The sequence below is a fragment of the Lichenostomus cassidix genome, chromosome 6 (assembly GCF_008360975.1).
Source record: "Lichenostomus cassidix isolate B80296 chromosome 6, HeHo_3.0, whole genome shotgun sequence".
Classification (NCBI taxonomy): Eukaryota; Metazoa; Chordata; class Aves; order Passeriformes; family Meliphagidae; genus Lichenostomus; species Lichenostomus cassidix.
In genome coordinates this window covers 4,444,522-4,461,508 of record NC_139487.1, presented here as the reverse complement: position 1 = coordinate 4,461,508, position 16,987 = coordinate 4,444,522, and the positions used below count along the sequence as shown (strand labels likewise).

Genomic DNA, 16,987 nt, shown 5'->3' with positions numbered 1-16,987 from the left:
ATTGATCTGTCTGTCTGGAACTAAAACTTAGTTCCAAAATAGGACATGTGTTCTGAACATGATTTTCAACATTGATTTTGAAGTTATCCCTTCAAATCACTGCTACCCTTTGATGACCTCTTTGTTTTTGCTGCTCACTGGACACTTGGTCAATCTCCAGGATAATGAATTTCCAACCAACTAATGCAGAAATCACATTCAGAGCTATTGGTTCTGATAATAATTCACAGAGACTGGAAATAACTTTATTTTCTACACTTGCAAGTCAAACAGGCCTGCTAAAAAGCAATTACAAACTCAACATGCGGGTTCTTTTGCATTTACTGACACGTGTTGATGCTGGAAATGTGGAAGCTTCCCATTTCTTTCCAATTAAAACAAAAAATGGTGGTTTTTAGCACTCACAACTCTGCATTTTCTTATCACTGTTTTATGCTCATTTATCAACAGATGACAGGACAAGGCAACTTTACATTGGGGATTGACTCTCACAAACCAGCTACACTACAAACACTCTTATAAATAGTTTGTGGTAAATTAAATATCTCTAAATTCAATCATTGACAATGACAATATATTAAATAAATTGAAATAGTGGTGAATTTTCAGCTCCACTGAAGTCACAGGCAAAATGGACAGAACTTCATCCTCAGCCTCTGTCCCCCTTCTAAAAACAGGGATAGAGGTATCAGTCCTGAAAAATACTGCACCAGTTTCCTTCTAAAATAACACTACAGTGAGTCAGATCTCAGCAAAGCACACCAGATGAACTAAGTTTTGAGTTCATCTCAGTGCTGCCTGTTTTTGCTTTTGAATATAAATACATATTTGAGTTGAGTAGGAGCCAGGAGCCCAGCTTGCTGTGGTGCTGCAGTCCCAGAGGAGGTCAGAAAGTGAAAGCACCATTTCAGACTCACAGGAAATGGTCATTTACCTGCAGTGGTCACACTAAGGACAACTGCAGGCTGTGCTCAGCTTTCAGGTTTGTGTTTATCTCACTTTCCTTGAACTGCAGGCCTTAAAAGCTCCCCAGGAGAAGCAGAGCATCAGATAAAAGTCTAATCCAAGGCATGTCAGTAACAAATATGGGCACAGAGAGATGGAGCTCTCCAAGAACTCTCCATGGGGACATTCAGCCTGCTCCCTTGAAATTTAACAGAAACTTCAACTTCTCCAGGAGCTCAGCATGGCCATCATTAAATGGTTTTAATAACCTTTAAGATTTTGCAATTCATAGTGAAATTCCTCAGCGCCTGTTAACTGATTTCATTTCATATAAAAAGGTTTTCTCATTTATTTTGGTTTCAAGCCATATGGGCATCACCACTTCTCAGCACGCTGCGTAGGCAGAAAATGTTACATTTGACAAGTCAGAGTGGTAAAAGTATTTTCTCCACAGAAAGGAACTCTTCATAACAATCTTCATGAGGATTATTTAGTGGTTCTCCCATGGCAGGAGGCTGAGGTAAGGCATGGACAAACTAGAAGGTACAGTGCAAAGAAACTTGTCAGTACCAGGCAACAGATAAACACACACCAGGTATGATGCTGACAGGAGTGACCATTTCTGTTGCAGACTGGGAGTAGATCAATACTATACAGCCCAATTAATAAAACATAAAAGGATTTTTTAAAGTTGCTATTGAAGTTGTACTCTCTGTCAATAATATTACAGTGATCAAACATATGAAAAAACAAAGTTAAATCTGCATTGCACTTGATTCCCCAAGTTCTTACGTCTGCTCCACGTAAAAATTAATGATTAATAATATTGACCAACTGTTTAAAATTAAATCAATGAATCTATGAACAACAGAAGATGTAACCCTCAGAGGGTAAAACTGAATTTGTTTCCTTTCTGGGGGAAAACCACCCATATATCCTTGAATAAGAATCTTTGTTCAAAGGCTAACAGGAAACTCCAAGCTGATTCAAGGTAAATACCAGCCGCTGTTATCCGAGGAGATAAGAAACACAAATGCATTGGTAATGTTACAATGTTGTAATACATTACTGAATTATACGACAGTGTTATTTCCCCAAATTCCTACAACTTGTATGACTTGATAGGGACACAGACAACGTTCATATATGAGATAATAAAGTGCTTTCACAAAGGATCACAACTTCCTGTGTTTCCAACAGAAGTATTTACTGAAATGTTATTAAAGATGTTAACCCATGAGCTGCTGCACCAGAAACAAAACAGTCAGTAAAAAAGCAGGAATATGAGATTTAAGTCTTCCTGTACAATTCTGCAGAAAAAAGCACCTGCAACAAAACCCAGCAAGTGGTACCTTATGTATTTTTTTTTTGTTAGCATAGTTCTGAAATGTGCACTGAGAGCTCCAGGATAAACCTTCTGAGCTCTATTTCACATTAGCAGTGTGCATTGACATACCCACTCTTGTCAGACAAAGGATAAGGCTTATACCAAAAACCACTGTGCCACTTGGCTGCATATCTTTGGTATATTTATAGTGCAACTGTTCTGCTTCTTCACTGAAGGGCAAAGTTTTCCAAAGCACTGCATCCCCTGCCACTGAGAACCTACAAGAACTCCTACACTCACTAGGACCTCTGACATCGACTTACTGCTTTAAACAAATGAAGAATGTGCAGTGAAAATAATTTCTTCCTGTTTTTTTTTGAACATACAGCTGAAATAAAGTTATATCATGCCAGAAAGTAATAGCATTTCAGTTCTTTTAAAAGATTTTAGGAGCATACAAATGCGAGCACGAATTTCACGGCAATTTTTAACGACAGACATCCAAGGTGCTATTTGAAAACATCTGTAATTTAATGATTGTTAATCTAGATTTAGCCAACCTTTGTCTCTACTGAAAAAAAAATAAAGAGGACACCTGTTTTTCATTTTGCTTAGATACGTAGAATTATTCATAATGCATAGAAAGGCTAGAACTACTCAATTAAAATATACTGCAAGCATGTTTTTGTGAACTTATATTGCTAAAGCCTTGCTGTACTGTAAGATTTACTGGAGTTGGCCTCTACACACAGTACCATGTATGGACAGAAGCCTGGCTATATACCTGTGGTTCAGCCTAGCTGAGTGGGCACACAGCACACAGCCATGCTACACATCACCCAGCGGCAGTGCAATGAAACGTAGCGCCATTGAAATGCCAATTTCGTGGGGTTTTCAACTCCTGAACAGCAGCATCCTTTCTGAACAGGTCTGTCCCACCAGACTTGCATATTGCTGGACGCTGGCTTCGTCACTTGGCCCCTTCCTCCTCTTCTTGTAGACGCTGTAAGGCATGACGGTTCTCTTGTGGAGCACTCTCACCCTGCCCAGCTCCTTCAGGCGACCTTCATCCACTGCAAAGGCAACCAGAGAACACAAAAAGCACTTATTTATAGTGTCCACATCACCTTCATTCATGCCACTGGCTTCACTATGCATGATGAAAGCTGCATGAAGTCAGGGAAGTCATCTGCAGATGAAAGCTGAGCTGAGCTGCAGAGCAGGCTTGAATCACGGCTGGAAACAAAACCCAGCCTGCAAAGGAACTGTTTTTGCAGTGTGTGAAAAGATAAATTGTGCATCACACATTTCTAATGGTGATGGATGGCATTTCTGAAAACTCCTCTGCTGCTGAATTTAAAAGCTCACATTCATTTAATGCTCCTGGAGCCAGAAGTCAAATTGTCAGGGAAAGGCTCTCAAACAGAACAGACCAGGAGAGACTTCTCATTACTGCACTCCTCAAAAACCCACCAGCAGCAGCTGGGACAAGTGTATTGAAACCAGCAAGAAGCCTCCAGGCTGTGTCCTTAGGTAAGCATCAGGCAATAAACCACCTGCCCAGGTGAAACTCCCTGGCCCACCAGCCCCAGTCTGTTTTCCCCTCATTTATAAAGGTTTCTGGGTTTCTTTCTAGGGGTTACATGTCCTTCAAGTCTGATCCTTGAGCTCTGTCCATCAACAGGGTGAGCAGTGCAAGCAATCCCTGGGTGGGAACAACACAATTCCTCTTCAAAGGAACTTCTCTTCAAAGATACACCACAGCTAAACCTCATTACCTTCACATACAGACCCCTTGTGACTTCATTTATCCAGAATCACACACGTAAGAGTGTCGTTGAACAAGTTAAAACTTCCTTGTTTTTATGAATCCCTTTGATGCTCCTACTGCTGAATAATAATGTTATATAGCTGCTTTGTGTCAGAAAAATTTGCACTACAGTGCTAGAAAACTCTTTAAAGAAACTCAGAGAATGTGCCACACATCTGAGGCCACTGCAGGATAAATTAGTAAAATTATTACAAAATAGTGGGAAAAGAAATCTTGGACTTTTCTGAACTTTAGGTTCAAATAGTCACCAAGAAGAGTCAACACAGAATTTGAAGCATGAGTTTGAGAACAGAACCATATAAATTGCAGTAATAACAGAGATGCTTACTGGAATGTCAGTATTTTCTGGCATAAACTATGCAAAGACTTTCTTTTGCACCTTCTTTCTGCTTTTAATTTATGCTTCTTTAAGTTTTAAGACAAAGGAAGCCATGAAATCTTTTCTGTGCAAGACATTCTGAAGAACCTGCCCCTGTTCATCCACAGAAATGGTTTATAAACTTTTTTCTGCTGATTGCCTGAATTTAGTATGTGAAACTTAATGAAGGCTGCTTTACCAAGTTTAGAATTACTTCATTACTTTTATCTGTGTTTTGATTCCTGACATGAAAGCACAATGTGTTTCTCAAGACTTAACTGGGAAAACATGGTTTGAAGGAAGAAAATCTGAGTAGGACTTGCTGAGATTGTGCTCTGCACTAATTATTGTTGGCAATTGCTTTAGATAAACACCAAGTCAAAAACACTTTATGGCTTTCTCTCCCTCTTTGAAATCCATCAGGTTTTTGATGTGTGGCCAACACCTCCCTGATATCCCAAGAGGTTGATTTTACCACCAGCCCTTCTGCCTCTTCTGTTTCGTCCTCCTCCTTCCTGAGAGGTCACCAAGAAAAAAATTGCAAATTTAGCTTCTGGAGCTGACACAAGTGTAAAGTTATTTCAGCTTCTTAAATTGGAAAGTTTCTATTTGCTGCACCTCTAGGCTGACTCTCAGTCTGTGCCCTGAGATGGATTTTGGCCAAGCTGAGCCCTCTTAGCTCCATGCCAAAAGCACTTCAGAGCTGTTCAGTGCTCACTGTTTGATACTCATTGATTTCAAGTATTCCCAAAGCCTGATCCTCTGGGTGAGTTCATCCTTTGGCTTGCAGTGCTCCTGGCCTCAGATTTGATTTCTTGGAGTGACTAAAGCTACTGTGCCTTTGGTTTCCCTGCAGCCTTCCTGGCTCAGCTGGACTCTGTTCTTGTTGCTCAGCACTTGTGTCCTTTTACTCCACTTTTACTCATTCCTCTTTGCAATGAAAAATAACATTGCGAATTTCTACAATGATTACCTGTTCTCCCACTGACTCCCCTCAAAATAAAAGCTTTAATAGGAAAAATAACCTTCTGTAAAAGTATTTAAATATATGTAATTTAAAATTCATCTCAAAAAGAAACCTTTTACTGAGATGTTAAGCAAAATAATCGCAGGTAGATGGTTCAGCTTTCAGAGAAGGCAAATAGGAGCTTGTGTCACCATCATAACAAATCTGCAAGTCAAAACTCAGCCACCTTTCAGTAGCTGCTGGTCTGGAGGCAACACCATAGGAATTCAGGAAACTATTCCCTTTAAGAAAATTTTAAAATAAGCAGAATAAATAGAAGATAATTTAATGGAAAGTAAAAGCAGACTGGGCTCTGGCACATTTTAACAAAGAAATTACTCTCCCAGTAAGAAAAATTAAATATCTGTTCCTGTTGAGTGGCACATGGTAAAATTTGCTTTCTATTTAAGATGATACCAAGTGAATTCTAAGAAGCCTTCCCTGTGTGGCTGATGCTGGGATACAGCAGCAATCACAATCCAAAACCAGACCAAATGCTTTATTAAATAAAGTGCCTCACTGAAAATAAGAAAAAGCCATCCTATTATTTCCAAACCTTAGTAAAGAAACTTTATTTAGTGACTTCCACTCCTGGAAAAACCCTGACTGATCAGATAGTGGGACAGTATATTAGGGCAACTTCAGTCATTACTGACATTACTGAATGCAGTACAGTTACCATGAAAAGGTTTTTTAAAGGGCTTATTTTTTGTTCCTCACACTGTCTAATTTTTCACCTCCTGAGCTGTTGATTTATTGGAGTCTACAGAAGAGACACTGTCATTTGACACAAAAAACATACAAAGTTTCATCCCTTAATTCAGTTACATCTATCAATATAGTCTGGATGGTAGATACACAAAATACAGAGCCATCAATTATGTAGATTGAAAGTACCTGTAATTTTAGGAAACTGGGCAATTGCAGCTGCCAACTGAAAACAGAAATATTATCCTGTAAGTCTCAGAGCTAAAAATACAGGTGAATTCTTGTTGAATATATTACCTGTCACTTCTTTCCTTTCTCCCCTATACTCCTACAACAGTGAATTATTTATGTTGCAGTTGTCTACTAAAATTTGAATATAGGAGAGATTTCACATCTAATTCAACCCTGCCATTGTGACCCCACAAAGACTGCACAGAGGTGTTCAAATGTTCTGTTCCCAGGCCTGTGGCACTGTGAAATAGAATTCACACCTGGAGGATTTCCTTTCCAAGAACACAAAGCATATCAGATACGTTGCTAAGTACCAGCAGAAAACAAAGCAAGGAGGAGGAGAGATCCCAAGTCTCTCCATGGGATGGGATGGCTTGGCAGGCACTGCTCTGAGCTCCTGACCCACACATCCACCTTCCCCAAAAGTGCTCCCAGGCAGCCTCAGGCTGCACTCACCCAAAAACCACCTTTTTCACTCCAGGGATGAGGAGGAAGGTGAGGAGCAGGAAGCCTGACACACTCTGGTACAATCCAGCCCTTATTGCTGTGCACAGTCCAAATCAACTTCCCCCTAAAACTACAAGGCTCCCTCCCGAAACCAAAACATCATTTTCAAATGCTGATATGCATTCCTGCTGAAATACCAACATGGAATAGGCAGGAGACATTTCACCTCTTTTATTCACAGCAATGGCTAGGCAGCAGTGTGCTTTTTTAGAGAAATCCAGAATTTCATGGTCGGGATTTTTTTCTTACAGCTCAGGGGTGGATTAGCATTTTTCTAACCTTATTTTGGGAAGGCCACATCCAAATATTTTTATTCTTGACGTGCATTAACCTTTATTATTACTACTTAATAGGAGCTGAAGTGAAAACCAATTCCATCTGGTCAGAAAGCTGGGTGAGCATGTGCAAAGCTGGGCAAGTGAGACTTGCAGAGAGTGGAGAGGGAGGTCTGCAAGACCCTGGGAGCCAACAGTGTGCTGAAAAAAGGGTGATGGCTCAAAGGTTTCTGGAGCAAACTATTCCTAAATCACCTTTTTGGTGGTGCCTGAGTTGGGCCAAGCTGGTTTTGATCAACAGTGATGTGGAAGAGCAGCCTGAGCTGCAGCATCCTGTACTGCCCGCCTTTAGAGCCATGGCATCTCTTCCCTCCTCCCCCTGGACAGACTCCTCACAAAAATGGCATTTTTTAATTTGTCAGGGGGATAAAATACAGATGGAAGCAAGGTATTTTTTTTAATGCTTTTTTTCCATTTACAGGAAAACAAGTGAAGAAATAATTAAAAGTAAGTGACAAATGTATTGGCTTTCTTGTTTTCTAAATAGGAGAAAAGACAACTGCCAATTCCCAAAACAACTCACATTAGTCACAGGAAAGCATTTCTTACATTTTCTGTACAGAATGTATTCAGAATTAGTCAGAAGCCTAACTGAGGACTGGTATTTCTAATCCAAAAAAAGAAACATGGTACTCCTGCTAAGCTCTGAAATAATGCTGCTTCTGATCATAAGTTTCAGTTTCCTTAAATGCTCCTTCAGCTCCCTGGAATAATGAAAGTATTTGGCCACCATCACTTGTAACTCTGCATCCATACTATGTAGAGAATCTGGGTATTTTTTCCTCCCACAGCAGGATGAAAACAGTGAAAGAAAGTAAGAAAAAGGCAAATCCCCAATTAAAAAATTAAAATATTTAATACTGTGCCATTACCTGAAACCTGGGATTCACTTTGAAAGCAGACATTGAAGGAAACTCACATTATAAATTAGTTTCCAATTTGCTTAAAAATAGCATGTCAAAAAAATCACTTTTACTTCTAAGCATTAAATCCATTGAACAAAAAGTACGAAGATAAACACTTGACAGTTGCTGCATTTCCAGCCCATGGATGTGATGGGTTTTTGGTTTCAAGTTACTCATGGTTTTTAATTTTCAATTTTGAAGCACTTAGGACTTGCGTTTTTAAAGATGAACAGAATGTTCCCATTTTTATAATCAAAGAAAAAAAAAAGTTAAAAATTCAATTTACAGGGAGATTAAAAGTTTCATGACACCCAGGCTTTCAAACCAGGTGTACAAATGACGAAAAGAAGCACCATCCCTTGCTGGTTACACTATGGTGATGTTAATTTATCTGAGACACACTACAGCCTTGTTGGATTTTTTTTTTAAAGAAAAGCTACATCTGGTTTACATGACCTTGTCACAGTTAATGATCAATGACTTTAAAACAAAGAAACTGCAAAAGGAAGAAACACATTAACTTTTCAAATTTTCTGACTGAAACATAGGCGATATTAATTACTGGAGATCGAAAATTATTTCACTGAAGCCAGAAGCCAAATCTAGCTGACCTTTGAACTTAAGCTCATTTCTTACTCAATTTAAAGCATAATTTATTTTGTTCACAAGCAAAGCATAAGACATCATCCTCAAAACCAAATCAGCAATACCCATTAACAGTCATATTTATACAAAACAGTGAGTTGAAATGTGCTTTTTCTCATACTGTTTCTTTCAAACTAGACTCATACATTAAGAAATATTAAAGACCCATATGCCTTGGGGTATAAAAATACTAACTCAAACCAAAAGAGGAGTACAGTTAAAATGAAGCATAAACAACAACACACAAAAATTCAATGAAAAGAATTCTTAATTAAAACCAGAAAGCACAAGTCACAAAGGAAGTACAGTAAAATGCTCAGGATATTCTCAATCAGCCAAATCTTTGCAGCTACTCTAACTAAAAGAAAAAGGAACCTTTGAAACCGCTGTTCAAAAAGAGTATGTTTGTAAGAGGCAAAATGCACCTTTATCAAAACATCATTGATGTTCCTTAAAACAGGGGAACTACACTTCTGCAGGTATAGGGATCCTTAAAATGGGCAAAGACAGGAAGTTGCAACACGGGGAAATCCTACAGGCATCTTCCAACCCAAACTTTTGGGCTTAGTGCCTGGACTCCTCCAAGTGGTTTATGATTTGCAGCTCCGCGGCGAGGAGAACGCGCTCACCCCGCTGTGCCGCGGAAACAACAACTCATTGTGTTGGGACTCCCCTCATTCCTGTAGTAAACACCAGCAGGGCCAGAGCAAAACATTTCCTGTCCATGCAGCAATTCCCAGCAGCTCAGGGGCTCAGCTGGAACTCACAGCTTCTGCCTTACCTGGAAACCATCCCTGCCCGCGCTGCCCGGCGCTAAAATCCAGCTGGGCACGTTTGAAAGAGATGCAGATAACACAATCATCTGTAAAATTCCCAGTTTACCTGAGGACCTCTCATATAATACAGTTATTCTAGCTTACCCCAATATATTATCCTGAAGAAAGGTGACTGGAAAATGGCTACTGAAGGAGAAGATTTCAGTCATAGAATGTCAGAATCATTCAGGTTGGAAAAGCCCTCTAAGACAATCGAGTCCCTCCATTCACCCAGCACTGCCAAGGCCACCATTAATCCATGTCCCCAAATGCCACATCTACACAGTTTTACATCCCTTCAGGCATGCGGTAGCCACAGCTTTTTGGGCAGTTGTTCCAGTGCTGGGCAACCCTTTCCATGAAGAAACTTCTAATATCTGACCTAAACCTCCCCTGGCTCAACTTGGGGCCATTTCCTCTTGTCCTGTCAAGGACTGATACTGATATTTCTCCAAGGATTTGCTTTTTAGGAATCCAGTGTTAAAAAACTAGTAGTACCTGGGAAAATTTTAGTTAAATGAGACTGAACACTTCCCATCTGAAAACAGTATTCAGTGCCTCCTAAGTCAAGTTCCTAAGAAAAAAAAAATCTAGTTGATGGCAAGTTGACAAAGACAACTTTTTTACTTTTAGATGTTTTTCCAGAGGACAAAATGAAGTAGTCACTTCAAAAGAAGTTGAATCTCCAACACTATTCATGATGACTTCAGATAGAAGAAATGAGAATGTGAACTGCCAATGAAGAATATTAACTGCATACCCAGGGCACTTGGGGGTTTTGGCTTTTTTTTCTTTCCTGTTTTAACTATACTTTTTGGTTATCTAATTAATTTTCAGCCTTTATTTTGAGTGCACCCTGCAGACAAAGGCCAGAAGCAGAACCACAGGAGGTAAAGCTCTGTTTTGAAGGCAGCAGCACTGTGAGACCTTAAATGGGAAAGATTAAGGATGTTGACAGTGGTGGAGATGATAGGACAAGGGGGAAAGGCTTTAAGGTGAAGGAGGGCTGGATGTAGATGGGATATTGGGAAGGAATTCCTCCCTGTGAGGATGGTGAGGCTCCCTGGGAGAAGCTGTGGCTGCCCCTGGATCCCTGGAAGTGTCCAAGGACAGGCTGGACAGGGCTTGGAGCAGCCTGGGAGAGTGGAAGGTGTCCCTGTCATGGCAGGGGTGGCACTGGATGGGCTTTAGGATCCCTTCCAACCCAAACCATTCCATGATATCATTCGTCTATGAAAAGCCAGTACCAAAGACTAAAGTTAGAGGTTATGCTTTAAGGAGTTACAGCACTAAAAAAATGGGAGTGAAACAGAGAAAAAAATCTGAATGAGCAGAAGACCTAAATACTATTTATTAAAATATTTGAGCTGCATAGAAGTGAACGTGGCAGAAAGCAGCAAGAGGATCTTTCAAAAAGAAGGACAAAGTCCTAATTAAGACTGGTATGTGAGGAGAAAAAAAACCAGAGACGAGAGTCAAGCTGAGAATTACAAATGCAAACATTTCCATGGAATAGGAAAAACTGAAGCAATTGGCAGTAGCTTATCAGCTAAATAAATCAGATTACAGCCATCAATTTGCTGGCTAAATTAATTAAAACATGGAATCAATTACATTCCACGTGAGAAGCTGGGATGATGTCAGCGGAGCAGAGAGCGAACGAGGATCATTCCAGAAGGTCTGACCCTGGCACAGGTTTCCTGGTGGATGTTGCAGTGTGGCTGAGCTGGGGCTCAGCACATGCCTGTGGTGTCCCTTCCATGGCTGTGCCTGTGCCTAATTACAGCTGTTAACTTTTATCACATTTGGAAACCAATCCCAGATGCTCATTGTCCTCAGCACGAAATAAATCTGCATCATCTCTCTCCCTGCCCCGCATTATTGAACTTCTAATTTCTGCTCTTGTGCTCCTAACACCTTCTGCGTATGGAAAATGATTCCTCCAGGATTTGGCAGTCCTTGCCCTTTCCCATATTCCCTTGAATCTTCACCAAAAAAAAAAAAAAAAAAAAGGCAAAAAAAAGCAGAATTACTCTGCTAGAAAATCAAATATCACACCATTCAAAAGGTATCTTGAGCATAAACCCATCTAAGAGTCATCTCTTCAATACAAAGAGAAGTAAAGTATTGCCAAGATATCTTCATTTTTCAAGCAAGTCCTCAGAAAAAAAGTAATTTCAAAATACATCCATTTGTTTCACAATCTCTATGGCGGTCATTTTGGATTAACACACATTTTTGAGAATTTTGCAGTCCAAGCCAAAGGTTTCATGAACCACACCAGAAGCCAGACAATTGTGCTGCTCGAGGGGCACTGGCTTAGTCTGCTACGTATATGTTAAAAGCAGATATATTTAGAATATCAATAAATACAAACTTTTAAATCATAAATATTTATTACAGTTTGCATTTCCTAACCCACACACCAATTTATGCCTGTGTGGCTATGCCTATGTGGCTTAGGATCCACAAATTAAGAGAACAACATTGTCTTTTTATTACAGAAGCATTGCACATGAGGATAAAACCCCATGCTAGTCATTTCAATTGAATCCAAACATACTGAAAAGTGAGGGGAAAAGGTGCCTGACTACACCTTATTGGCAGTATCTTCATTGTTTAAACATCTTGTGCACTCAAGGATCACACTGGATTTGGAAATATGCATTCTGATGGCTCTAAGTGTTCATAAACTTAATTAGAAACAGATAGAAACTGAGATGTGTTTCTTCTAAAGAAGCTTCTAGAAAGAATTTTTGTCTGTCTTTTTCTTGGTTATAGAATTCCAATTTATCAACTATAACTCTGATAACAGCGGAATGTTAGAAGAATTTAGTTTGTGATCTGCCGAAGTTTTAAACTCTTTCCCAACTCTCTGAAGTAGACAACACTGTCCTCAAAACAAAAATTATAAGCAGCAGTTGTTTCAGAGCAAAGCAGCAATTCCTCCCAAATCAGATGATTGCACAGCTCTAAACAATTGGTTTAATGTTTCCCATCTGCGATAGTTTTGTGACCACATTTTCATCGTCCCAAGAAGTTCAGTGCATTTATCCTTGTAAACATTAATCTGCATCACACCAGCCTTATAAACATTAACATAGCCTGGCCTTTGCATTAATCCCTCTGCCTACATCCAAAATCCCTCTGCCTACATCCATCCTACACGGATCCAGCCCTTTGCCAGGGATCTGAACTGAAACGTGACCAAATGGCAACCACAGTTCACTGGCAGGACACAAATATGTGATCGTGGCTTTTCTGCTAAAAGGAGGAGGAACAAAACCAGTATCACACTAATTTTTAGAATATATTGTAAAATTAAACAGTCTCTGTATCAGATGGGAAAAAAGTCAACAAAATATTTGTGTTCACATACACAATAAATGTGAAACGTGTTTGAAATACTCTGTAATAACAGAGTGTGCTAAATTGTACATAAAATGTTTAAAAAACACAACACTAGAAATGATAGTTATTGAAATAGCTGTGAAAAATTATTTTTCTAGGGGAAGCATTATGCATAAAAATATGTATTTAAAATAAACACAGTTTCATGTAACTACACACGCCTGCAGGTTTCTGGTTTTATTTCAGATTTATTTACTAAAATGAATAACACTCAGTTTCTTGCAAGAAGCATTAAGATACATAATGCAATCACTACTAAGAGGATTCAGAAGTTGTTGAATACTGGCATTGTTGTTTGCCTTTTACTACTCAAGCTTACTGTGAGCAGCAGAATAGATAAAAGCACACAGATGTATTTCTGGAGAAACAGTTTTTTCAGCTGGTATTCCTAAAAGTTTTAAAAATCTGGTAAAAACATGTAATAAAGTTACAAGATTACTACAGAGAAAGGCTGGAAATCTGAAGTAATCTTCTTCAGTTCAGTTACTCAAAAACTAGTGATCTGCTATGAACTCATAAGGTATTAGATGGAATGGGTTTTTTACAGTGATTCTTGTGAGCACGAAGTGAGAATTTTCTGATTGCTCCATAGCTTTGTGGGGTGTCCAGGACTCTCTCCTGAGAACAGGAGCTCTCGCACTGATTTTAAGTGTTATTTTGGGTTTTGGTTTTATTTTATGATGAAGGTTAAGACTTTCATGTGAACACGAGGCAATTGTAAAGGCTTTTTGGATTTCCACATCTGTCCTTCCTGTAGCCACAGCCTTGCCCTGTTCCTGGGCAGCCACAGGCTGATCACTGGAAAGCAAAGAGCAGACAAATCATCTCTGGATTCCAATGCCTATCGTCACTCTGGCTCAGAGCAGCTGCAAACAGTGTAAAGCCTGAGCTCTTCTAAGGACTTCCACTCTGCTGGAAGAAGAAAGGAGTTTTTCACTGCTGTGCAGAGGTGGCAGATGCAAAGTCTGGTCTGCAGCAAGGACAAGGAGTGGAAGGAAGGTGGCTGCTGAATCATTTGGCTTTGTAATCTCTTCAGATGGTGAATCCAAGTAACAGCCTCTTTATTTCACCTCTACAAATAGCTATCCAGAGGCTCAAGTTTGAATTCTACCATCACTTATTCCTACAGTTTGCTCAGAGAAGTGTTTCTTCTCATTGTTCTACCTATATGAAGCACTGCAAAATTCTTTTCCCTGTCTTCCATCCACGTCTCTGCCAGATACTCCCACCCTGATCACATCAGAGATCCTCGCTTCTAAAGCTTCCCAGTCTTTTTCAATCCATCCTCATTCCTAGCACCTGCAGGCAACAATATAAGTTCTGCCTCTGACTACAGGATTTTGTCCCAGACAAGTTTATCTGTTTTGAAGGGAACTGCTTTGTGTGTCTCCATATTCTTCATTTCTCCTACACCTCTCAGTGCTGAAAAAAGATTTCTCCATAAACTCTGAAAGACAACTAAGATACTTCCTTAGATCCCTCTTTGAAATTCTCCTTCTCTGTGATGTTTACAAAAAGCTCAGTTTAGTCTAATTCTATTTAGTCTATTAATAGACTGTAATTTAGTCTACTACTAGAATTGAGCAGGAAACCCAGAAGTGCCTCTCTTTCTTTACCCCATCCTTGTGCATCCAGCATGGTTTGTGTTAACCATACCCTCTGCAGCAAAGAGTCTCTAAGAACACACAAAGCAAAGGCAGAGTAGTCTCTGTTATGCCTTTGTTATGTGCAATTTTTCAACGCTGAAGAAAATACTTTCATTTTAATTAATGTATTCCATTCGATGCCATTTTGATTTCACTCTATTATTAGATCTGCAGGAAGTTGAACAGATGTGTATTAGCTTAGCCAATTTATCAACTTCAGCAAACAAAATGGTTAAGACAGAAAAAGGATCGAAATCCTTTTGAAGTGCAGCTCTCAAAGCTCTGCTCACACAGTGTCAGCAGACACAGGAAGGTGGGAAGCAGCTTCCAGCACTGGGATTGCTGTGGGCCATGCCTAGGAACTGGGATAAAGCTTGTTCACTTGGGTGACAACCCCCTGTTCCCCCTGGCTGGCACCATGCACACCCCACCCTATGTGACACAGTCATGTAATCATGAAGGCTTTGAAGCCACCACTCTTAGTTTGGAATCATATCTGCCCTCATCTGAAGTTGCTTTTCAAAGGTCTTGACAGTCCAGCCGTGATGGGAAGAAAGATTTGAAGCTTCCCACTAATTTAACTACCATCCCAAAAGCAGATTTTCATAAAAATTTTACTTCATGAAGACATTTCTCACAGACTTCTCCTGGGAGCAACAAACTGAAAATCTCAACTGAGATTAGAAAGAGAGAAGGCATGACACTGAGTTAGTCTAGAAAATGGGAAGTGGAAGGATAAGGATATTGCCAGGATACCAAGTAAATAAATTATTTGTAACTATTTCCATACTGCTCTTGTTTCACGGGTAAAGTACCAATGAAATAAAACCCTGAGAAGCAGTTTTGGGAGGAGGAAGTCAATAAGTGCTCAGGAATATTTCAGCAAATGCCATCATGGGACTGACCTCTGCTAATCAGTTTGATGTGTTACCAAAGAGCAACCTTTAAATTAACTTCTTCTTTCTTTAGCATATCTCCATCTGTACTTTCAGCTACTGGCCTGTTAAATGAAGTTCAGCACTATCTGCATTTCCAGAATGCATCAGTATCCAAACCCTCTATTAGTGCACCACCTCACCAGCTGCTTACTTGGTTCTAAATAAATGCTTGGCCACTGGTTATAAAAATCAGAATATTCACGAATCTCTCTGATTTATAAAACAATGCCAGGTCTTCAAAATTTTTCAAAGTGAACAGACAACAAAAATGAAGCATCTGTTCCAAGGCATGAGTTATATAAATTAATATTTTCTTACACTTTAAAATAAAAGCCACTTTTTATGAGTATCTTTTTCCTTTTATTCCCAGAAAAGTGAAAATAAATCTGATTTAGGAAGGAGCTCTGCAGTGTAATGTGTATGAACACTCAAAAATCCTTTTTGCATTACAATGACTTGAAAGGTCAGAGCACACAACACTCTCCTGAACCTGCAATTGGTAAATTTATTAGGTAAATTTTTCAATTTTATTTGAAAGGAGGGAAAACACAGTCAAAAATTCAGGAATATGATGGACCCATTAATTATGTCTCATGCTAATTATGAACAAAGTAGTATGAGGCAATATTTCAGACATTTTCTGACGTTACAGACAGTATTAGAGGATGACCATTGCCAATGACTTCTTCCTTGGCCCAGGCAGCAGTGAAAGTCTCAGCATTTCTCCAGTTGTTCACTGGATCTGCTTACTGCCCCTGGTTTCTAGTCAGAAGTCCCACTCCTGATAAATCACCCTTCTTAACCAACATAATTACGGACAGTGCTACAGAAAGCTGATTCAAGAGGAATAAAGCACACCATCATTTGTACTGCTCTTCTTAAAATTCACTGTAACTGCATTAAACCCATATTAGTGGCTGTTGGAGAGAGTAAAGAATGAGGAAGGGAACTGCTTTCAGGGGTGAGAAATGGCTTCCTTCGAGCAGCAACTCAAACCCCAATGCCTATGAGCTCCCAGCAGGCCCAGAGCATCTCAATGTGCAGCTATGTTTTAATTTCCTTAAACCACAGGACACAAGTCACAGCTCCAGCAGGGTCTGGAGTGAGATATTCTGTGCTGATAATGATGCAAAGCTTTGTATCCCATGGTTTCCAAATGATTTCACACCATCCACAAGATGCTGCCCCTCTGCTTGCCTGGGGTTAACACCTTCACAGGCACCAGTTTAGCACTCTCTGAGTAACAGGAGTATCCCAAACACCACTGGTCTCCAAAATCGTTCCCTTCTTCCTCTGACCTTTCTAATTTTTTTCCAATTTCCCTTCACCAATCTAATGATGATGTGTTTATTTGAACCTTGCTATTGTAGTTCTTACAA

At 39.6% G+C, this 16,987-nt stretch overlaps 1 protein-coding gene across 4 annotated transcripts in view; it reads right to left on the bottom strand.

Annotated features, from left to right (window-relative positions):
- Positions 1-211: 211 nt before the first annotated feature.
- ATE1 (arginyltransferase 1) overlaps positions 212-16,987 on the bottom strand; it is a 65,692-nt gene continuing 48,916 nt past the window's right edge. For all 4 annotated transcript variants that reach the window (XM_085064681.1, XM_085064683.1, XM_085064680.1 and 1 more), the window contains one exon: positions 212-3,345. In XM_085064681.1, coding sequence (XP_084920807.1) covers positions 3,167-3,345 — 179 coding nt within the window. In that variant the 3' untranslated portion in view covers positions 212-3,166. The remainder of the gene's footprint in view (positions 3,346-16,987) is intronic.